General features: G+C 67.6%; 5 protein-coding genes across 5 annotated transcripts in view; 2 read left to right on the top strand and 3 right to left on the bottom strand.

The window, feature by feature from the left end:
• The window catches only part of H696_00192 (hypothetical protein), a gene marked incomplete at both ends in the record, with an annotated part of 3,669 nt that extends 635 nt beyond the window's left edge, over nucleotides 1-3,034 (top strand). Inside the window, one exon of the mRNA XM_009494034.1 lies at nucleotides 94-3,034. Within this exon, the coding sequence (XP_009492309.1) occupies nucleotides 94-3,034 (2,941 nt within the window). The remainder of the gene's footprint in view (nucleotides 1-93) is intronic.
• A 479-nt stretch (nucleotides 3,035-3,513) lies between these two features.
• H696_00191 (hypothetical protein) lies at nucleotides 3,514-5,277 on the bottom strand. The gene is made up of 4 exons (XM_009494033.1): nucleotides 4,642-5,277; nucleotides 4,460-4,502; nucleotides 4,269-4,346; nucleotides 3,514-4,116 (listed from the first exon to the last, which is right to left on the bottom strand). The coding sequence occupies exons 1-4, from the start codon at nucleotides 5,242-5,244 to the stop codon at nucleotides 3,569-3,571; spliced, it is 1,272 nt and encodes a 423-aa protein (XP_009492308.1). The 5' UTR covers nucleotides 5,245-5,277; the 3' UTR covers nucleotides 3,514-3,568.
• Nucleotides 5,278-6,076: 799 nt separating this feature from the next.
• H696_00190 (hypothetical protein) lies at nucleotides 6,077-10,008 on the bottom strand (the record flags this gene model as incomplete). Its single annotated transcript, XM_009494032.1, has 5 exons — nucleotides 6,077-8,100; nucleotides 8,270-8,546; nucleotides 8,659-8,901; nucleotides 9,300-9,659; nucleotides 9,850-10,008. 5 exons carry the CDS (start codon nucleotides 10,006-10,008, stop codon nucleotides 6,077-6,079), a joined length of 3,063 nt encoding a protein of 1,020 aa, XP_009492307.1.
• A 1,433-nt stretch (nucleotides 10,009-11,441) lies between these two features.
• H696_00189 (hypothetical protein) lies at nucleotides 11,442-17,444 on the bottom strand (the record flags this gene model as incomplete). Its single annotated transcript, XM_009494031.1, has 9 exons — nucleotides 11,442-13,593; nucleotides 13,744-14,287; nucleotides 14,472-14,839; nucleotides 15,068-15,605; nucleotides 15,781-15,995; nucleotides 16,157-16,235; nucleotides 16,382-16,534; nucleotides 16,622-16,789; nucleotides 16,962-17,444. 9 exons carry the CDS (start codon nucleotides 17,442-17,444, stop codon nucleotides 11,711-11,713), a joined length of 4,431 nt encoding a protein of 1,476 aa, XP_009492306.1. The 3' UTR covers nucleotides 11,442-11,710.
• Nucleotides 17,445-19,080: 1,636 nt separating this feature from the next.
• Nucleotides 19,081-21,610, top strand: part of H696_00188 (hypothetical protein) — a gene marked incomplete at both ends in the record, with an annotated part of 6,795 nt that continues 4,265 nt past the window's right edge. Inside the window, 10 exons of the mRNA XM_009494030.1 lie at nucleotides 19,081-19,151; nucleotides 19,231-19,339; nucleotides 19,505-19,615; nucleotides 19,708-19,769; nucleotides 19,910-20,040; nucleotides 20,170-20,229; nucleotides 20,302-20,489; nucleotides 20,583-20,706; nucleotides 20,877-21,099; nucleotides 21,303-21,432. Coding sequence (XP_009492305.1) covers nucleotides 19,081-19,151; nucleotides 19,231-19,339; nucleotides 19,505-19,615; nucleotides 19,708-19,769; nucleotides 19,910-20,040; nucleotides 20,170-20,229; nucleotides 20,302-20,489; nucleotides 20,583-20,706; nucleotides 20,877-21,099; nucleotides 21,303-21,432 — 1,209 coding nt within the window. The remainder of the gene's footprint in view (nucleotides 19,152-19,230; nucleotides 19,340-19,504; nucleotides 19,616-19,707; nucleotides 19,770-19,909; nucleotides 20,041-20,169; nucleotides 20,230-20,301; nucleotides 20,490-20,582; nucleotides 20,707-20,876; nucleotides 21,100-21,302; nucleotides 21,433-21,610) is intronic.

The raw sequence follows: 21,610 nt of genomic DNA, 5'->3' as shown, positions 1-21,610 counted from the left end.
CCCCCCCACCCGCCCCTTCTCCCTCCTCCTCTCCTCACTTTACTGACTGAGGCATCACAGCTTTCGCGCAGCCTGCCTCTCGCTCTTTGCAAGCCTCCTTGAGAGTTCGGCGCTGCAGTGCGGCAACAGCCATGGCGACCTCTTTGAAGGCCCCAGCCTGCATGGGCCCTCGGTGGCCATGCTTCTCTGCACCGGGCACTTTCAGCTGACCATCGAAGGCCTGTCGACCGTGCTCCCGGCGCCAGATGCCCCGGATGTGCCAGGCCCCCTCCTGGCGCGGGTTGGCAATGCCGTGGCCATGTGTCAAGGCCTGGCTGCGTTGCATTTGCGCCGGGCGGTGGAGCAGGCCTTGGCCGGCCTGGCTGCCGCTCCCGGCCGGCCCTCCCCGGCGGTCATCCAGCTGATGGCCCACTCGAATCGCCTGCTGCAAAAGTGCCTCGAGGCTTTCGGCGCATGGTCTGCCTACGTGGCCCAGTGCACGGTCCTCATGGCCGACCGGGCCCCCGATCCGGCCCTGTCCCGGGGCTCCCGGATGCTGGACGCCCTGTTGGCCGGCCTCCTCCCCGGTGGTGCGGCGCCTGCATTCCCTGCTGGATTGTGCCTCGGGCTGATGGGTTTTGTCGAGCGCGCTGCCGGGTTCTTCCAAAAAGACCCGGCCTCGGCCGGGCTCCTGTGGCAGACTCCCGGGCTCCTGCTGGCCGGTCTGGATGCCTGGCGGGCGGGCGGTCGGGTGCCGGATGCGGCCACCGACGCCGCGGCGGAGCATCTGCTCGGGGCCCTGCTCGATCGCCTCTGGTCCACCCTGCTGCATTATCTCCAGCCGGCGACTCTTCTCCTGGAGAGGGCGTCCAAGGGGCTGCTCGGGTGTGATGGGTCCCCGACCGACTCGGGTCCCTTCCGGCCGGCCGCCCGCCAGCAAGCCAATTTCCTCCGAGCCCTGGCCATGCTCCGGCAATTGGGCGCGGAGTTGCTTGCACTGGCTCGACGGGCCCGCCGGCCCTCGGGCATCGCTGCCCTCGTGGTCGACCTCCTCCCACCGGAGGCCGAGGTGATGGGACACTTTGGCCGCCTGGCTCGAGCGGCACCCATTTGCTGGGTCCTGCCCCTGGCCGGGGCCCTGCCCTGCGAGGCGCTGTCCTCGGCGGCCCCGGCCCCGGCCCCGGCCCCGGACGCTTCCGTTCCTCCGCCTTCGGTACCTGCCTGCTCGTCGGACGGTTTCTGCCTGCATGCGGCCGCACATGCACAGCTCCTGTGGGAGGAGCGCGTGCTGGCCGAGTTGCTTGTCTTCGGGCGCTGGCTGCCGGGCTTCCTTCGCGAGCTCCTCTCCCCGGCGACCGAGTGTTCCAGGGCATCGGCCTCCGGGGGTCTGGCGCTGGCCCGGCATCTGAATGCCCTGTTGCCGATTGGCCCGGTCTCCGGCCTGTGCCTGCTTCAGGCCCTCGATCTGACCCTCGGCCTGGCCCTGCAGTCGCCGGGTCCGAAATCCGCGCTGCCGCTGACTGCCACCGCCCCCGGGCCCGAGGGGATGGAGCATGTCCTCCTCGGCCGGATCCTCGGCCTGGCCCGGCAAATGCACCAGGCCGATGAGCGGCTCTTTCGTCGGCTGCTCCGCTCCTCGTCGGATGGCCCGGAGGCCGGTTCTCTTGGCCAGCGCTTGGCCGAGGCCATGGTGGTCATCGGCTTCCGCGCCGGTGAGATCGGCGGGCTTGCCGGTGTGCTGGCCTTCTGCCAGACTCTCTGGCGGGCTGTCCTCCCGGCGCCCAGGACACTGGACAGCCTCCCGGCATGCGTGTCTCGGTGTGCGGTGTCCCGCCTGGCCGCGGGCATTTGGGTTTCCTGTCGCCGAGCCCTGGTGGCCGATCCTCCAGGCCCAGTGGGCACACTGTTGGCCGGGCATCTGACCCAATTGGCCGGGCTCCGGGCCGTCCAGTACCGGACCACCTCCGTCACAATGGCCGGTTACTGGGCCTTCCTCCGAAGTCAGGCGGCCTTGCTGTCGGCCGGGAGCCGACCGCCAAACGGCCCACCCACGCCGGTGGCCGAGGCATTGCTGGCGGCGGCCGAATTGGCCGCTCCACCTGTCGCACCTGGCTCGCCCTCGTCGGCACTCGGGGTCCTTGGTCGCTTGGAGCACCTGTTGGTGGGCTTTGCTCCGAAGGAAGGCCCCGGTGCCTGGGGTCCCGTGGCCGAGGCCGTTCGACTGGCCCTGGCCGAAGCGCCCGCCGGGGGTCCGGCGCAGCTTGGACGGCTGGCCCTCGGGCTGGCGTGTCTGCGCATGGTGCTGGCCACTTGGCCGAAGGGTGGCGCGGCCTCGGCCGGGCCCTTGGCCGTTGGGCGAGACCTGGTGGGGCCACTTGCCGCGGCGCTGGCAGCCGATGGCCCGGAGCCGGGTCTCCTTCTACCGGCCCTGACGGATCTCCTGATGGGCGTGGCGGCTGGCCACTTGACGCTCTTGGGCGACTCGGCCGACCCGATGCACCTCCATCGTCTGCCTGCTGTGCTGGCCCGGCTGGCGGTGGCCGATTCGACAAGGGTCCCGGCGGTCCGGGCCCTCGAGGCTCTGGCGGCGGCGGCGGCGGCCGCCACCGGCACCACCGGTCAGGCTCCGGGCTCCCCCTGGTCGGCGGCCCATGTAGCTGCGGCGGCCGCCGAGTCCCGCCGACAGTTGGACATGGCTGCCGCGGTCCCCGCCTCGACCCCGGGCGATGCTTCGGCCTCCCCCCAGGCAGCATCACCCGGTGATCCCGGGGAGCAGTTGCTCCGAGGTCTGATCCGTCAGGTGCTGTTGGTGGCCCGCGACCTGCCGGGCCCCGGTCGGCCTGGTCGCCTGGCACCCAAGCGCCCTCACCCAGATCCCGCGGCCGAGGCCCCGGGATCGGACTTCACATTCACACCACCCGATTCGGGCTCGCCGGCCGATGAATTGCCCCGGCGCAAGCGCCTGCGCATTGGCGAGGACAAGTCGCCCTCCCTGCCGGGTTTGCTGGCCGACATCCTTGCCGTGCTTGGCAAGTATGCCCCGGCCGAGGGCTAGTCCTCTTCGCCCCGGGGTCTACTCCTCCCTTCTCGCGGATGTCTTCGATTTGGATCATGTGGCATGGCAGCCACCAATAGACTTACAACTTCTTTTTTTCTGGTTCTCTCTCTCGCTCTTGCTGTTGCTCTTGCTCTTGGTGTTGCTGTTGCTCTTGTTCCTGCTGTTGCTCTCGCTCTTGCTGTTGCTCTCGCTCTCTTTGTTTCTCTCTTTCTCTCTCTCGCTCTCGCTCTCTCTCGCTCTCTTTCTTTCTTTTTCTCTCTCTCTCTCGCCCTCTCTTTCCCCTCTCGCTCTCGCCCTCTCTTTCCTCTCTCGCTCTCGCCCTCTCTTTCCTCTCTCTCGCCCTCGCCCTCTCTTTCCCCTCTCGCCCTCTCTTTCCCCTCTCGCCCTCTCTTTCCCCTCTCGCCCTCTCTCGATCCCCCTCCTCCTCCATCGGCACCCTCTCTCCCATCTCCACGCCCCCATTCCTTTCTCTTGCTTGTTTGCTTGCCCATTTCCATGTATCGGTGTGAAGTGAGACATGTGGCCAGGCCTCTACTCGGCCAGGCGGAAGATCGGAATGAATGTGTCAGCACCGGCGAGGACAAATTCGCCGGCCGGGCGCCGAGCCCCAGACCCGGGATGCCGAGCACCGCCGCCGGTTGCCAGCAAGGCATTCGGGCTGAAGGGCAGAGCCGAGAGGGTGGGGCGGCTGTCAATCTGGCTGTCGGGGCCCTGGCACGCGCCGGCCGGTGCACCGTCCGAAGCAAGCGCCGCCGCCGGGCCGATCGGCCACACGGCCAAGGATCGATCATTCGAGGCGGTCACAATGAGGAAGTCCGAGGGGTCGTTGCCGCCGCCACGCGGGACCAGCTCCACACAATTGACACTGTACGAGTGCCCGACAAGGCCAGCCACACAGGGGGTCTCGTAGGGAGCATCCGGCCCGGCGCCATCCTCGAAGGGCGTCAAGTCCACGACGGCCGTGGCCCCACTGCCGAGGGCCGCCAGCAGGAAGCGCCCATCAGTCGAGCACACCATGTCATTGACCACAGGCGGGTTGACGCTCGGGTTGGCAAAGACCCCGGGCCCCAGGAGGTCCGCTATTTCCCCGTGTGTTAGCGAATGGATGCCAGGGGGGGGGGGAGGGAAATGGAAAGAGCAAGGAAGGCCCAAAGGGGGGGGGGGGGGGGGGGGGGAGGGGATGGGCCTCATGGCGGTATGCGGGAAAAGGCAACCGGGGAAAGGGTCGTACGCATCGGCCAGACATGGAGCGGGTTTCGCGTGGCACATGCCCACATGGTGATGGTGGAATCAAGGCCGCCGGTGAAAACTACCACGCGGAGGGAGGAGAGCATGGAGAGGGCGAGCCGAGTGAGTTATGGCTGTGGCCAGGGAAGCGCGGAATCCCCAGCTGAAAGGCAAGATCGAGGGGACCCAACGCACCGATATCCGGCTTCGTCGGGCGGAAAGTGATGCAGCTGATGAGCTAACGTCAGGCGGCCCAAGGGGAGAGGGGGAACCGGCAGCTCGGGTCAGTGAAGAACAGGCAAACATGCATGCGCCGCCATCGAGGAGGGACCAGCATGGGAGGGGAGAGGGGGCGAAATGAGGGACGATGAACACACCGAAGAGTGGGCATTCGGAAGCGGACGCCAGGGGACCGCGCTCGGGGCCAGGGTGTCGGGAAGCCGGGCAGTCGGAGCCGGGCGCAGGGTTGCGTCCGGACCGGCCTCTGGCCAGAGAACCGTCCGCACCCGGCCATCCGCGTCGCCAATGACCAGACGCCGGCCGGAGGGAGACAGCGCGGCGGCGGTCACCCGGGCGGCGGTCGAGCCGACGGGAGCAGCCGCGGCCGCCGCGGCCCGGGCCTTCTTGCTCGGAGCCGGGGCCCCGCGCCGGGGGGCGCCCTCGGCCGAGGCCAAGACGCGTGAGGGCATGCGCTGGACCATCGGCCGATCGGGCATCCGGACATCGTACTCCAGCATGGCTTCCGGCGCGTCGGCCACCGATAGGACAATCGATGACTGGCTGCTGGTGAGTGCCTCGATCGGCCCGCGCCCGGGGGCCAGACATCCCACTGCGCCGGGCTTGCGCAGGTCCCACAGAAGGGCCGTCCCGTCGGCCGAGCCCGAGGCCAGGTCGGCATTGGTGGCCACCGGGTCCAGGGCCGCCAGGAAGGTGACGCTCTGCTTGTGCCCGACAAGCAAGCCGGTCGTCGTGAGGCTCATCGTGTATAACTGTGTGTGTGTGTGTGTGTGTGTGTGCTCAGCTAAGGGGTCGGAGCAGACACAGACAGGCGCAGAGTGGGCGGTTGGGGGAGGGAGGAAGGTGCAACACGAGCACCAGCAAGCAGGGACATCGGGCGAAAGGGGGGTGGCTGGGAGTTGGCCCGTGGCCGGCTGTGTGTTGGGTGGCCTGGCCGAAAAGCCGCAGCAGAGATCGTGCCCGATCGCGTGCGTGCATGCCCGCGTGTGGTCTCCGTGTGCATTCGAACCCACGCATGTTCTCTCTCCCTCTGCCTCTCTCCCTCTCTCTGGGGTTGCCTCCTTGCTTCCGCGCTGGGCGGATGGCGGTTTGCGTTGGCAGCAAAGGAGGAGACTTCTTCATGCTTGGGATGTATTTGGTAAAATAATGTACAATGGTGGTATGTGTGAATGCGCGGCGGAGTGGAGTGACAAATGCGCGTCCTCTCCCTTTTCCTCGATGTCCCATGAGGGCGCGCTCTTCCGTCTCGCTTGTCTCTCGAATGGCTTGGCCCTTGGGGAGGAATTCCCCCCTGGCCCCTTGCGTGCCCAGGCTCACTGGCTCTCCGTCAGACCGCACTCATGCGGCGGGAGAGAGAGAGAGAGAGGGAGAAAGAGGGAAAGAAGGAGAAAGAAAGGAGAGGGAACGTGGGGACGCCATTTGCGGGTTCCCCTGCGGCACTGCGGCGACGGGAGGGGCGCATTACCCCCCCCCAAGTCGATGGATGGGGAGAGGGGAAAAGAAGCCCGGGAGAAATGCAAAGAGGGCGAGAGGAGCGCGAAGGGGGGCCCTCATCACCCACCCTCCTTGCCCTCTCTACGAGAAGGACCGGCCACGCCCAGGTGGGCCGCCCTGTCCCGACCCCGGGGGCTGGTATGCCGGGTATTGCTGAGGGGGGAAGTGATGCGGAGGGGCGCCAGAACCGCCGGGGCCATTGGCCCCGAGTGGGACCGGCGAGCCGCCCAGCCCCACGGTGTTGGGCGAGCCCATGGTGGCGAAAGTGTGTGGCGGGGTGCCGGCAAGCATGGCCGCCCCGCCGGCACTCATGCTACGACCTCCGGGCCCGGGGGGGACAAAGTGCGACTGGCCCACAGCCGGGAAGGTCATCATACCGGACGCCGGCGGACCCATGCCCGGAAAAGACCCGGCCAGGGTGGTGCCAGCGCTGCTACCCCCGGCGGGGCCGCCGCCATTCGGAGCCGCCTGCAAGGGATAGAGCAGGAGGTGGCCGGCGGCGCCGGTGCCAGTACCGCTGGCCATCGTCCCGGCCGAGGCCAATGGCGGAGACTCGAAGGGTGTCCCGGCGGACGAGGGCCCGGAAGAGGGCATGGCCACGGCTCCTGCCAGGGCGAAGGGATGGTGCTGGGAGGCGGGCTGTCCGCCGGTGGGCCCGCCACCGGAAAGGGCAAAGGTGCCGGGCGCCGTCACCGGGGGATACATGTGCGGAGCGAAGTCCGACCCGGACCGAAGCCCGCCAGCGCCGCCCATCGGCTGCATCAGCAGCGGCGATGTGACAGCCGGTGAGGCCTGGTCCGACGAGGCCGACGACGAGGAGGCACTGAGGCCGGGCGACAGGCCGCCAGACAGGCTGGTCATCTTGACGAAGGAGCCCCCACCGCCTCCGGCCGAGGACAGAAGCCCCCCATCGAGCGAGGCGCTCGGCACCGGGCCACTGCCCGGGCGCTGGTACCGGCGCCGGCGAGCACTGAGCGAGGGCCGACGCATCCGGCCCACCAGGGCCACCAGGCCAGCCAGCACCACCAGCGACAGGCCGGCCCCCAGCAGCAGCCCGGACGCCGGGGTCATGCCGCCACCCGGGCTCGCCACCTCGCGGTTTTCCCCCGCCGCACCCGGGCCGGCCGGGGAGAAGCTCCCCGCCAGGCCGAGCACCAGGGCGCCGAGCGTCCAGCTGACCTCGGTCCCGGCCACGGAATTCACCACATACACACTGGAGTCCGTGTGTTGCCGGGCCAGCGGGCTGTTGGCGGGGGAATGCGCACCGGAGGCCTCGGCCCAAGGCCAGTCGGCCCCGGCCCCGGGCCCGGCATTGCCCCGTCCAAAGCCATACCCATCATGCAGCAGGGACATGACCCAGGCACTCTTGAAGCATTCGGTCTCAATGCGCATGCGGTCTGCCCGGGGGAAGACACCGGCCTCATGGTCGGCCATGACGTCCTGGTGGTGCCGCGCGCAATAGGCCCGCGTATGCTGGAAGAGAGTCCCCGCATCGTAGGCCCCACTCAGGCCGAAGACATCGTACATGGTGTACCAGAACTCCGACACCGCCACGAAGCTCATGGGCCCGGTGTTGAAGGGCGGATGCAGGACACCATTGAACCGGCAGAAGCGCTCGGCGGCGCTGGTGATGACCCCGCTCGCCGGGGTCCGGCGGTCCGGCCGGCCGGAGGCCTGGGCCACCGACCGAATGCCGGTGTCCTCGGCCTCCTGCTCCTCCACATCGGCCTCCTCATTCCGAGCCCCATGGCGGCCGGTGGCCGACCGTTGGAGGGAATGGAGCGTCGCGCTGACGGTGCTCGAGAGGCGCCCAAACAAGCCCGACGAGGAGGAGGAAGAGGGGGTGGAGGACGAGGACGACGACGAACCGTGCATGTTGCCATCCAGCATGGCTTCCAATTCCGACAGGGAGGGAGACCCAGGCTCGGCGAGCGAGTGGCCCTCCGCGATGGACCGCGGAGAGAGGGATGCCCCACCGGGACCGGTGGCCCCGGCGCAGGGGGTTCCCTTGTTGATGAGGTCCTGCTGGATGATGGTGCGCAGGCACTGGTCCAGGCTACCGGCACCCTCGAAGGTGTTGCCATGCTTGTCTTGCGTGGAAAAGCCTGGATGTGCATGTGTGCATACACATTTAAACGCACATACATATATATATATAGCCGTAAAAATGCGCATACATAAATACATACATGTAGCCAGGAAGGGCAGGGAGAGGAGGAAAGGTCAGTCAGCAAGCCCGAGCAGGTGAACAACGAGCCGAGGCTTCAGACGCACCGCGCAGCAGACACGCGTCGGTGACCGTGAAGCCGGAGGGGACTTCGGCGTGCGGGTGGTTGCCCATGCGTGCCTGTGGCCACTCCGGATCGAAGCCCGGATTGAGGTCAGCCTCGAGAGCCCGTGAGGCGGCCGCCGAGACGAGCCCGGCCATGTAGCGGTCACGAGCGGCATTGGCGCCGAGGCCCAGATGCGAGGCAGTGTAGATGTGGAACTCCAGTGGCGGATCCATGCCGAAGGACAGATCGACCAGGCGCACACCCGGGTGCTTGGCGAGCTGCTCCGGGCAACGAGGCGGACAGACAATGGGGTTGGTGTCTCGGCTGGCTTGGGCCAGGGGGAGGGGAGGGACCGAGAGAGAAGAGAGAAGAGAGAAGAGGTAAACGCACATCCCGATCAACTTCGAAGGCGATCTGCGTCGATGCGCCACCCAGGTCCAGGAAGCCCATGGTCGTGCCATCACCATGGCGGACATTGCCATGCGTGTGGGACCCCGGAGGCGGAGACCGGTCAGCACCGGGGCCGGCCGGGGTCGACCGGACCGCATCCACCTCGGTCAATGCATTGAGGATGTAATTGCCGGCCACCCAGCCGAAGAGGGCCTCCTCCTCGCCGCTGATGACCCGCACATCCTGCGCACAGTCGAAGATGAAGTCGTAGTTGTTGGAAATGTGCCGGCAGGCGGTGCCCATGATGGTTGTTGGGGAGGGGGGGGGGGGGGGGGGGGCGAGGGAAGGGGAAAGGAGGCAACAGAAAACTCGAGGTCAGAAGCCCGTGGGGGCCGAGGGGAGGGTGTTGGCAGGAAGCAAAGGAGGACATACCTTCGCGCTGCTCATCCGGAATGAGCCGCATCCCGGCAGTGGCCTGTTTGGGTGTTGTTGTTGTTTTTTTTTTTTCGACGCATGTCGCCCGCGTGACCGGAGGAGAGACAAAGAGGCCGGTCGTTAGCAGAGGCCCGACAAGGGGATGATCCCAGGGGGGTGGGGGGGAGAGAGGAGAAGGGCGGGGGGGGATTGTCCACAAGACGCACCATAAACTGGATAGTCGTCTCGCTCACAGCCTCAGGCTCAATGTGGCGCAGGGCCGGGACCAGCAGGCGAGCCAAGTAAGCCTCGACATCGCGCGCCGGCGCCCCGGCGAAGGATGAGATGCCGGGCTCCACTTTGAGAAAGACCGGTCGGAGGTCGTCCGCCTGGCCGCCAATGCCGGTGGGGCTTCCACCGCCGCCGGTCGGCGCCGGAGACGAAGTGGCCACCGGCTCCAGGAAGGCCGAAGCCGGGGCCATGACAATCTCCGTGCGTGGTAGGCGCTCGCCCTCGCGGAAGGTGGCCCGGTAGAGCATCAGCCGGCTGCCGGAGGACCCGGCATCAATCAGGATGGCGTAGCGAGGCTATGCGGGGGGGGGGGCGGGGGGAAGGGGGGGGGGGCAACAGTGGTCAGAGAGGAATCACCATTCAAGGGGAGGCGAGAGAGAGAGAGAGAGAGAGAGAGCAAGAAGGGAGAAAGAGGGGGAAAGGGAGGGCGCATGCGTCGCGGCAGCAGGGGTGAGCACAGGCCAAGGGGCATGCGAATGCGCGTACCGGCGGAGTATCGCCCGCGGTCGCCGGGGCCGGGTGACGCGCGAATGCTGGCCCCAGGTCCAGCCCTGGCGATCCTGAGAAGGACATCATGATCGCCGCACCGGCCAGGAACAGGAGGACGATGATGCCGAGAGCAGCAAAGCGGCGTCTGGCCAACATGGTGAATGCCCCGAGCAGCGCGCCGGGCGGCCGACTGCCATGGATGGGGCTGACGAGCGCGGACTACAACGGATCGAGCGGGGGAGGGGAGGGGGGGGGGGGGGAGAGGGGGGAGGGGCACCGCGACTGACCTACTCCAGGTGGGGCTCAGAGCGGGCGGGGAGGGGGGGGGGAGCGGGTATGAAAGAGAAAGAGGGAGGAGGAGGAGGAGTGATGAGAGGGAGGGGGTGGGTGGAGGCAGGAAGGGAAAGTGGAATAGAGGGAAGAAGGAGGGGGCGGGGGGGCAGGGTGGTGCGGCTTTTGGGCCGACTGGGAAATGGCTGATCTGGCGGGGGAGTCCGGCGCTCCGAGGGGAGCGGGAAAAAAACCCGGATCGTGACCCCCAACTGGTGCCCGGCCGCCTGTGTGCTGTGCGCGCCCGAGGAGGAGGAGGAGGAGGAGCATGCGCACCCGAGCACACCCGCGGCACAGAGAGACACGGTCGGTATGCTCCCGGCGCCGGGACCGGGGCGACGGGAGATCCGCCGGAAGCTGGGGCCGGTGATCCAAATTTAAACATCCCTCCCCTTGGCCGGGCGCGGGGGGAGGGGGGGGGGGGATCGGTGTCGCGGAAAATGACAGGGCCCCCAGGGGGCAAGCACCCGGAGTTTCTCGCCCAAGTGTCTTCCCCATCTCGCTGGCTCTTGCCGGCCCAGTCCCTGACTCTCGCGGGCTTCCCCGGGGTGCCGGCTTCGGCGCAGCCTGATCCTTCCGGGGGTGGAACAGGGGGGAGGGGCGCGGCGCCGGGTGCTGGCGTGCAGGCGCTCCCCTCGGTGCCGAGGCGCTCAAAAGCGTCATTGCCGGCGACCGGGCACGGGCCGGATTAACCGGACAGCGGCCACCGGCCAGGGGGGGGGGGGGGGGGGAAATCGCGGGGCGTATTCCACGCCGGTCATATCGGCCTGTGGGCCGTCGAAGTGAGTCTCCTGGCATCGCGCGCCTGTGCTCCCCCCCCCCCCCGCCCACCATGCAGGTGGCGTGCACAGCCAGGGCGATCGTGCCAAGGGTGTTAATAGGTCTCCGTTGGCAGGTGGTTCTCGATCGGTCCTGCCACCCGCCAGCGCTTGTCCCTTCCGGGCCGGGCCGGGGTCCGGCGACCCGCGGCGATTGATGGACAATCAGGCCTGGCACCCCTTGCTCCCCCCCCTTGCCGCCTCCCTCCCCAAGGACCTGTCATTTTCACCGCACCCCCTCGCTCGCCCGTCCCAGCTTGGGCCACACGCGATCGCGTGGGTGCGTCCCCCTAGGTGCGCATGCACCTCTTCCCTCGCCCCTCAAGCAAAATGCCTGTGTGTTCTCCTGGCACCTTAGAGGATGTGCAGCAAGTCAGCCTCTCGCAGAGGGGGCAGCAGTTGCACCCAGGCATGTTGGCCTGTGTGTGTGTGCGCGAGAAAGAGAGAGTGGGTGTGTATTCATAAATATAAACATATTTATATAGGTGCGTGTGTGCGCGTGTGCCTGGGTGCGAAGCGCGCCAGGTTCACGCATGCGCAAGGGCAAACACGTCCAGCCCCAGAGCTGTTGCACGAGGGACCGAGGGAGCACGGAGGGCTCGTACTACCCCATGCGCGCACACATAAAACACACATGAGGCTCCCCCCATGCATATGCCTCTCGGAGTGCGAGGGCCGAGGCAGGCCCCAGGGAGCGGGGGGACGACGCGTCAGTCCGTCGAGCTGACCGTGGCGTCGGTGTCCGGCAGGGGTGCTGCCGCTGCCCGCATCGCACAATCACCCTTCAGCGGAGGAGGACCACCCGCAGCCGCCAAGCCGTGGCCCGCCTCCTTGGCGCCGCCCTCGTCAGCCTCCCCGATGGGGGTCACTGCCACCCGCCGAACCAGCGGCGTTGACGGAAGCGACTCATCAACCAACATCGCCGCCACATTGTCCGACATAGGAGCAGCAGCAGTGGCGGCGGCGGCGGCGGTGGCGGCGGCGGCGGCGATGACAACCCCGGGGCCATCGACGGAGCCTGCCACAGGCAGCGACGGCGTCGGTGGCCCTGACGAGGAGCCTGCCTCGCCCAGGGGCGGCGTCTTCTCCAGACGCGGGCCCGCCGCCGAGTCCAGCAGCAAGTCCCCCTGGGAGACCGAGTCCGCCACCGAGAAGAGCAAGTCCAGCCCGGCCGACTCGGCCCGCGGGAGGGACGTCGACGAGAGGGACCCAGGAGCCTCGGTCTTCGGGCGCTTGATCGCACACGTGGGCGACTCATCGCCCTCAATAGGACGCCGCCGCCGGGGACCATCCTGTGGGGAGGGGCTCGCCGGCCGGGCATCCAGCAGCTCCCCAGTTGGGGGGAATGGCAGCAGGGACAGCACCTCGGCCGGTGGGGGAAGCCCCTCCGCGGGTTCCGGATCCGTGGAAGACCCACCATTCGACCCAGCTCTCCCACCAGACTCAACCCCAGGCCTGGACCCGGGCCCGGTGCCAGGGTCTACGCCACCGCCGCCAGCAGCGTCTCCAGCGTTGGGAGTGCTGGTGCTGGCGCTGAGGATGCCGCCACCGCCACCGCCGCCGCCGCCGCCGCCGCCGCCGCCGCCGCCGCCGCCGCCGCCGCCGCCGCCGCCGCCATCCTGGTCGCCACAGCGAAAGAGCGGGCTCTGTGTCGGCAGGCCCTCCCGGCGGGAGGCTGTCCCCCCATCGCCGGCGACCGGTGTCGTGCAAGTGCCCACGATGGGAGGCGCGGCATGTCCATCTCCGCGCCCGGTGAGCAGATCCACATCGCGCACGACGACCACCGGACACTCGATGGATGGCTCGAGCAGGTCGAAAATGTCACCTCCCCCGGCGGCGGCAACCACCTCCAGGCTCGGCCGCGCCGGGAAGCCCGGAAGCAAGGTCGTGGCGTCGGGCAGGAGCTGCCCAAGACCCGGTGGGCCGGACTTCGAGTCCACCGTCGCCAGGGAAATCCCCAACGTTTGGGCCGTCCGCTGGACCGCCGAGCTGAAAGCCTGCAAAGCGTGGTGCATCTGCTCGGGTGTCGGGCCGGACTCCATGCCACCGATGGGGTCGCCACCGGAAGCCAGTTCGCCCGGCGTGCCGGCCGAGGGGCCCTCCCGAGCCGATGCCTGCCCGGCGATGGCCGAGTACACCTGCACCAGGGACAGGACACTGGCCTGGAAGGCAGCCGTCGCGCCGAGGCTCGTCGCATCTAGGTCCAAGATGCCGACGTCGGACATCGAGTCCTCGGGGACCGGCTGCACCGCGGCGGCGGTCAGGGACCCCGGCGGCCCGGCCAACAGGCCGGCTATCCGGTCGCCGGCGGTACTTGCCACCGGCGGCGCCACCCCGCCGACCGGTGTCGGTGGGCATGCCGCTGCGGCCTGATTGGCCACCATGAGGCGACCGGTTTCGCGAGCCGCCACATCTAGCACCGAGAAGAGGGACGCACTTTTGGCATTGGCCAGGGCCGCCTCGCGCGTGGATGACGGAGCCGACAAGGGGATGCTCGGGGCAGGGGCACCGGCCACCGCCCGCATGGACAGCAGGAACTCAATGGCCAGGCGGACAAATCGCAAGGCCTGTGTCGGGTCCCGGTTGCTGGCGGCTGTGCGGGACACACGAAAGGAGGAGGGGTTAGGATAAGTCAGCCGGAAATGCAAGGCAAGAGGGAGAGGGGGAGAGGGGGAGAGAGAGAGGGGGGGCGGGGGGGGGGGGCAAGGTGTCCAACAAGGGGCCAAAGGTCCCACAGACACACCGAGGACTTGGCCGGCCGGAGATGCTGGTGACCCCGTGTCCGGGGCCACACCGAGCGATGGCTGTGGCGGGGACTGAATGGCGGCCCGGGCCAGAAGCGACAGTGGATTGGACAGGTCGATGTCCGGCGACCCCGGCGACAGTGTGAAGGGACTTCCGACCATGGCCATGCCCGTCGATGATGATGATGATGATGATGAGCCAGAGCCAGTCTGGGGGCTGGCGACATCGCGGCCCCGGTGGGATCCCGCAGGATGCCGGCTGGCCGGAGTGCCTGGGGCAATCGACGCGGCCGGGGCCTGGTCCAATGCCCCTGGGCCCAGGATTTGGCCCAAGGTGTCGATGGCTTGGCGCAGGAGGGCCGACGAGCGGAACGTATGCGCCACACACAGGTCCCGATAAATGGCGGCTGCCCGGGTGCTGGCGGCCAGCTGGCTGAACTTGAAGAGAGCCTGATCCGACGCACGAACGGCCTCCGGATCCAAGTCCTCAAAGCCACCGAGCTCCCCGAACTCCGCGTCGGATGTCGTGTCAACCGAGCGTGGCTGGGAGCATTCCCGAGGGGGCGGGAGGGAGGCCCAGCAAGAGACCCGGAGAAGTGTCAGTAAGCACCAAGACACAGCCCACAGCCCGGCCGGGCAGATGGACGCTGAGAGGAGGGGGCGGAGGACGCCGCGGCGGAGGTGGAAAGGGAGCCGGAGGGGCTGGCTCGGCAAGGGGGGGACACACCATCAATGCCGCGGCCGCCGCGCTGACCCCACGCTGGCGGTCCATCAGCCAGAGGTGATTGGACACCTGCAGGGCAGCCGCACTGATGGACGAGTCCAGGGAGGCCAGGGCGGCCAGAATGCGCGCATAGTACATCCGGAAGTCGGGACTCCACTCATGCGGCGGGGCGGCTGGTGCCATGGCTGTGGACGCGCCGCCGGGCCCGGCATCCGCACGGGCCTTGCGCAGCCGGGCCGCCGCATGGTGATTGATTTCGGCCAGGTGATCCAGCAGCACGCGCTTGACCTGCAGCTGGCGTTCCAAGTTCAGCAAGCTACGCACGGCATGGAATTTGTGCGTCGTCGCCGGCCGAGCTGGCGAGAGGGGCACTGCAGGAGGGGGCGGGGGGGGGGGGGGGGACAGCAAGCGGCAGTGGTTGAGGGGAGGGGGGAGGGGGGGGGGAGGGAACCAAGTCAGCGGGGGCAGGGCGTCCAGGGCTTCTTCTTCCTGTTCCATTTTCCCCCTGTCTCTTTCGCCCTCTCGCCCTCGCATAGGCATGCTGGCGGGCGCGCATGGCGACCAGGCTGGCATGTGGACTCGCATGCGTGGCTACATACCAAGCGGGGTGGGCGGCTCGCGCGAGCCACGCGGCGATGTCAGCGACGCGGCCGCGGCCGCGGTCAGTGCCGACGCCGACAAGGAAGCCCGGTGGGGGGTTGTCACGGCGGCCGCCAGGGCCGGGGCGGTGCCACTGCGCGAGGGCGTCCGCAGGCCATATGCAAAGGGCGATGGAGGAGCCCCGGCACCGGTGGCGCTCGGGGTGGTGGCACGCAATGATGTCCCGGAGGAGGGGGTACTTGTGAGTCGCGTCACGAGATCCGCCCCGGCAGCCGGCGACTCGGCCCCGAGACTGAAGGAGAATGTCCGCGAGGCGGTTGGAGTGGCGGCCAGGGGTGACGGCGGCACGGCCGGAAGCCCAGTCCCGGGGCCCAGCAGCCCGGTTGGCACACCCCCAACAAGCAAGCCACCCGCATCGGTGCTACCGGGGGTGGCCGTTGCGGCGGCGGCGGCGGCGGCGGCCACCGCCGCCGCGGTGGCCGTGGTCGCCGAGTCAATGGCCACAGACACGGCCAACATTTCCGATGGCCGAAGAGGCTGATCATGGCAAGAAGGCCCCCCCCACACACAGAGAGAGAGAGAGAGAGAGAGAAAAGCAACTGGGGGTCAGGGCCAGTGTCAAGCACAGGGGGACGGGGGGGGGCAAGGAGAGTGCCACACCGGACGGCCCAGCATTCAAGGTGTTGCCGGGCCGAGCGGGCACATGACGTACGAGGATGTCCTGCTCGGCCACCGACAGGATGGCGCCGCCTTGCGAAGCGCCAGCCAATGGTGGCGGCGAGTAGAGGGCATCGGCGCGATCAACGAAGTGCACCAAATAACGACCGGCCGCCACATCGACCGCCACCACCCGGCCAAGGAGGAAGCCGCCCGCCTGGCTGGCCAGCTGTGCCAGCCAAGCCGGCGACATGGACTCATAGATGCGAACTGCCGCCCGGAGGGACAAGCAAGTGGCCAAGGTTAGCCTCAATCGCCCAGCGGCGCGGCATGGCCAGCACCCGGGGACAGGTGCACACAAGCACACACACACACACACACACACACACACAAGCACACACGCGCGCGCAAGCGCGCGCACGCGCCCGCACCTTTGACAATGGTCCCAACGACCAGATGCGCCGGGACTTGAAGCGGGACATCCACCTCGGGATCGATGTCATCCGGGACCTGGGGATGGGCATTTCCATGGGCAAGGGAGAGGACCCAGTGGGAGGCAGTTCAAGGGAGGGGAGGAGGAGGAGGAGGGCCAGGCGCGGCGGAAACGGTCAGCTGGGCGATGCATTCGGGGGAGGACATCGATACGGCAGACGGACCAGGCCATGTGAAGACTGGATGCCATAGATGGCGGTCCGGAGGCGGCCGATCCGAGTCAGCTCCTCGCGCAAGAAGGCGTCGGAGAAGCGCCGTGCCGGCCGCAGGTACCGGCGCTTGAGGGTGTGCCACTGTCCGGGTGACAGTTTGGATACCTGGCGTAAAGGAGGCGAGTCAGCCAGAGGACACACAAGTAACATCTCCCACAGGGGAGGCGGCGGCGGGAGCCCACAGACACGCACATCGAACACCCCATGCGAGGCCAGCTGGTCGGCGATGGTCGAGGAGATGGCCTCGCGATTGGAGTTCAAGCCATCTTGGAAGATGACCGAGTCGACCGGCGAGTAGAAATACTCGCACCGGGCCCAGCGCCGGACCGCCGGCCGGGACAAGGGCTTGCGAATGCGTTTCTTCAGGGGGCGCATGTCCATGGGCCATTCAGGGTCGACCGGCGGGAGGGGAGGCGAGGAGGGAAATGGCGTGAGGAACGAACAGGCATTGGCTGGTGGCAGCCACGCCGCCATGCTCGCGGCAGACACCGGGAGACGGCTAGCAGGGGCAGGGCAAGGGCCCGGTACGAACCGACAGGCCGAGAACATGGGCCAGGGCGAGGTGGGGCGGCTGCGATCCGGGCTCCAGGGGGGCCGGCTCGGTGGAGGTAAACAGCCCGAACGTGGAGGGAAGGCAATCGCGGAAGACACCGCCCGGGGGCTGTCCCCCTGGGTATGTGCCGCCACCGGTGTTGCTGCTACCGCCGCTGCTGCCCGGAGTCCCGGGCAAGATCGGCCCGGCGGAGGACCGGTCGCTGCGTGGCGTCCGGCTGGGTGTCGAGGCGACAAATAGCTCCTTGTTTGCGCGCGCCCCAGGCCCGCCGCCGGATAGTGACTCGCCGTTGGGGAAGACCGCCGGCGAAGCGCCCACCGATCCGGCTCCCTTCGATGAGGCGGCCGACGGAGGCAACGGAGGACGACTTGCAGCCAACGGCAGCGAGGTGGAATCCGAGGGAATTGAGGCCATGGCCGGGCGCGGCTCCGGCTCGCTTGACTGCGCGGCGGCTGAGGTCATGGCAGGCTTGGTCTTTCAGGGGGGGGGGTCCCTCCTCCGGCAAGCAGGCTGGAACGAAAGGGGAGGGGAAACCGGTCGCTAGATGCGCCAGCCGGGCGTGTGTCACAGGCGCGCGCGCACACACACACACACACACACACACACGCACACGCGCACAAGGAGTTGCCGAGCGGCTGGCCGGCGAATACAAGAGGGAAGGCAGGCTCAGCCAGCGGGGTCGAGTTGGCAGGCAAAGGGAGGCCCAGACAGCAAGGACCAGAGAGAGAGAGGGGGGGGGGCAGGAAACGGATCGGGGGGGGCGCTCGGCAGGGTGGGATCGGGAGAAGGAGGGGGGAGGTGGAAGGGCGAGCAGGGACAGAAGGAGAGGAACAGGGGCGCAGCAAGTGTTTGGAGTAGGGAAGCGGAGTGCGGAAGCCCCGGCGGAAGGGGGCGCCCCGTTCCCCCGCAGCGTCTTGAGTTCCGATCGCGCTTCGGCCGGCTTGGGCCGTTCCTCACGCCTCCGCCTCCACCCACAGACACATATATGCGTGCGCGCGCGCACACGCACACACACACACACATCAGCGCCCCGCTTTTACTTGGATTCGCCACGAGGTGCATGGGCACCCGCCCGCAGGATGCCAAAGCACACCTGGCTCCTGAGCTGCAGCCCGGCCTCGATCTTGGGTATGCACCCCGGGGCAGATCTTCCCCTCGAATCATGCCTTGCCGGCTGCCCGTGGGTGTTAACACAAACACCCACTCACTCGCCTTGCGCCCTCCCCCCTGGAGGGACAGGCTCACCAAGACACACGCGCGCGCGCGCGCGCGAGACCGTTGTGAACCGCCATGAGCCTCCTCCCGAGTGAATGGCAAGCATGCGCGATCTACGGCGATGGCTGCCGACCGCGGCTGCATTTCATTTTTGTCCGGGTTGCGCCCCGGGAAAGTCCCGCCACTGCCAGCGCCCTGCGTCCCCGCCCCCCCCCCCTGCTGGCTGGTTGGCTGTCCGTTACTTTTCCCAATCGGGGCCTGGCCCCGCGACGCGGATCACACAAATCAGCCTCCTCCGCACCTGGACAGCGAGCATGGGCAGCAACCCCCCCCCCCCCCACGGAAGGATGGGGCCGAGGCAGCCTGTCACCCGCCGCCCAATACAAGTGGACGCCCCCCCCTCGCCGCCCCCGCCCCCCGCCCCCCGCCCACAGCTCCGGCTCCGGCTCCGACCCCGGCCCCGGCCAACCACCGCGAGCCGGGGCCCAACCGTTTCGGTCAAAGCAGGACAAAAGGACAGGTTTAAATCCGAATCACGTCCCAGCGCGAGGCGCACGTGCGCGACAGCCCACGCTTAGGTCCTGCGAAAAAGCCATGGCAGAAAAATAAACAAGCCCCCATCGCACGCGCCAGGCCAATCTCCCTGTTTGCCGGCCGCCCCGGGTGCCTGCCGGGAGGCTGGCAAGCGCGCGCCCCCGGCGCTCCTTCTTGGCAGCCCTCCTCCGACAAGAGGACAGCCGGAGGTGAAAAGTCCCCCGCGAGCTGGTGGCCAGGCACCACAGGCAAGACAGCCCCCCCTCCCGCTCTCCTTCCCCCTTTCGCTGTGCCCCTCTTCCCCCCGCCCCTTCCCCCTCCGCTTTCCCTACTGCTCGGAAACAACACCATGAGCGGCCGGGCAATGACCCTGCAGGATCACAGCCGCGAGGTCAACCAGCTGCGCCTGCAGTTGCGCAGGTGCGCCCGCCGCCCGCTTGTCAGTTGTCCCTCCCCGGAGCCCCCTCGATCGGCCAAGCTAACCCCCTGTCCGCTTCAGCCCAGAGAATCAGCGCGACCCAGAGAAGTACCTGAAGTATGTCAAGCGAACCATCTCCTACATGACCCAGGGCATCGATGTGTCGTCCCTCTTCTCGGAGCTTGTGATCGTTCGTACCAGACTGCGCGCTCTTCCTCCCCTCACCTTCAGGATGCCTCCTTCTTCGCTCCCTCCCCCCTCCCCCTCTCTTCTCCTCCCACTGACTCCTTCCCCCCCCCCGTCCATGCCCTTCTCGCACATGAACCAACTGCTGCCCCACAACCCGCGTCTCCAGGCCACCAACACTCAGAGCATGATCCAGCGAAAGCTGGTGTACCTCTTTCTGTGCAACTATGCGGACTCCAACTCGGAGCTTGCGCTGCTTGTGGTGAACACCCTGCAGAAGGTACACCCCGGTGTGATCCCCCTGCCCGTCCCCACCCCGGCGATCGACCGCCATCTCGCATGCTCACCTGCCAACTTTGCCCGACCCCATAGGACTGCCACGATAGCAACCCCATTGTCCGTGGCTTGGCCCTTCGCAGCTTGAGCTCCCTGCGGTACGAGACCTCTCCTTCGGCTGGTCTCCCGGGCTCATCTCCTCCGCCAAATGCCCCCTTCCCTCGTTCTAATGCCGGGTTCCACCCGTGTCTCCCCGGTATCCCTCCCCCGCCTCTTTCCACCTCTCCCTCCTTTCCAGCATCCCCTCCTTGGCGGAATATGTCTTCCCCGTGGCCAAGCAGCTGATGGCCGACAGCAGCTCCTATGTCCGGAAGATCTCGGCCCTGGCCGCTGCCAAGATCTCCTACCTGGCGCCCCACCTGGTGGAGGGTACGCTGCCGACGGGGCGGGGGGAGGAAGAAGGCCACATCCACCGGCCGTCGCCTTCTCTCTGTCGACCCTTGCCCATCCACTCACCCCAATCTTGCCCGCCCCCCCCCCCCTCTCCCCTCCTGGCAGAGTATTCCATCATTCCCTCCTTGCTCCACATGCTTCGTGATAAGGACCCCCTTGTTGTCGGTATGCCCATCTTGCCCGCTCTGTCCGCTCTCGCCCCCCCCCCCTCCCCCGTCTTCTAACACACTTCTCCAGTGGGCGCCCTTACTGCGCTGGAGGAGATCCAAGCCGATGCCGGTGCCCCAGAGCTCAGCTCCGCCGAGGTGGTCCAGCTGCTGCTCGCCCGGCTGCCGACATTCAATGAGTGGGGCATGCATACGGTCCTCACCGCTCTGGCGCGGCACTTCCTGCCCAGGAATGAGGACGAGCTATTCGACGTCCTGGTGCGTGCTCTTCCCCAGATGCCAATGTGTCCCCACATGGTCTTTGCCTGACTGATCCTCCGCGCCGGCTTCCCCGCTTTTCATGGCCTCCAGAATGTCATCGACGGCAACCTGAAGCACACCAACTCCGGCGTCGTGCTCGCCTGCGCCAAGCTCTTCATCCTGTATACGGAAAACTTCCCGGAGCTGCATGCCGATGTGTCCACACGTCTGAAGGGTTTGTTTGCCACCAGGCCAGTCGGCCTTTCTTTTTCTTTCCCCCCTCCCGAGCTAGCATCTCCTTGCATGCCGACCTGACCGCCATCCCTCCCATCCTTCCCTCCCTCCCTTTCTCTCTCTCTCTCTCTCTCTCCCTCACGCGCGCACACACACACACACACACATTAGACTCTCTGGTCACCCTGATGTCGGCCAACTGCCCGGAGCTGATCTACATCATTAATCAGCACTTGCGAATGCTCATGCGCCGCTGGCCCGCCCTGATGGAGCGCGACTTCCGGGTGTTCTTCCTTAAGTACAACGAGTCGACTTTCCTCCGCTGCCAGAAGATCGCCCTCCTGGCACAGTCGGCCACCGCCACCAACTATGGCATCATCGTCGATGAACTGAGGTAGAGTCATCCCCCGGCTGCCAGGGCCTTTGCCCGGCTCTGCTTGGCTCTTTCTCTGCTGCTCTCCCTGTCCCTCCTTCTGCCTGCTCGATGCATGCCCATTCGCGTGCGACTGCGCCTCTTCCCCCCCCCCTCTGACTGTCGCCCTCGCTCCCCCCCTCCTTCCCGCCCCCCCCCCTCCCTTTGGCTGAGCCTGCCTTCAGTCAATATGCTCTGGACCCCAAAAAGAGCATCGTCACCGCGGCCCTCAACGGCCTGGGGAAGGTGGCCACCGCGGTGCCGGCCGCACTGGACCACTGCCTTGGGCACCTGAATAGCTTGTCCGAACTGGAGGTAGATGACATTAACACTGGCATTTTGGCCGTGGTCGAGGGTGCGTCCTCCCTGCACATGCTCTTCACGCACACACACACACACACACACACACACACGCGCGCGCGCACTCTATCTCTCTCTTCGCACTTTCTGACCCTGTATCTCCTTTTTGCCCCCCCCCCCCCCTCCTGTCCCC

This window comes from Fonticula alba (genome assembly GCF_000388065.1).
Source record: "Fonticula alba strain ATCC 38817 unplaced genomic scaffold supercont2.1, whole genome shotgun sequence".
Lineage (NCBI taxonomy): Eukaryota > Rotosphaerida > Fonticulaceae > Fonticula > Fonticula alba.
Note: the sequence above shows the minus strand (reverse complement) of the source record. Positions and strands in the feature narration are given on the sequence as shown.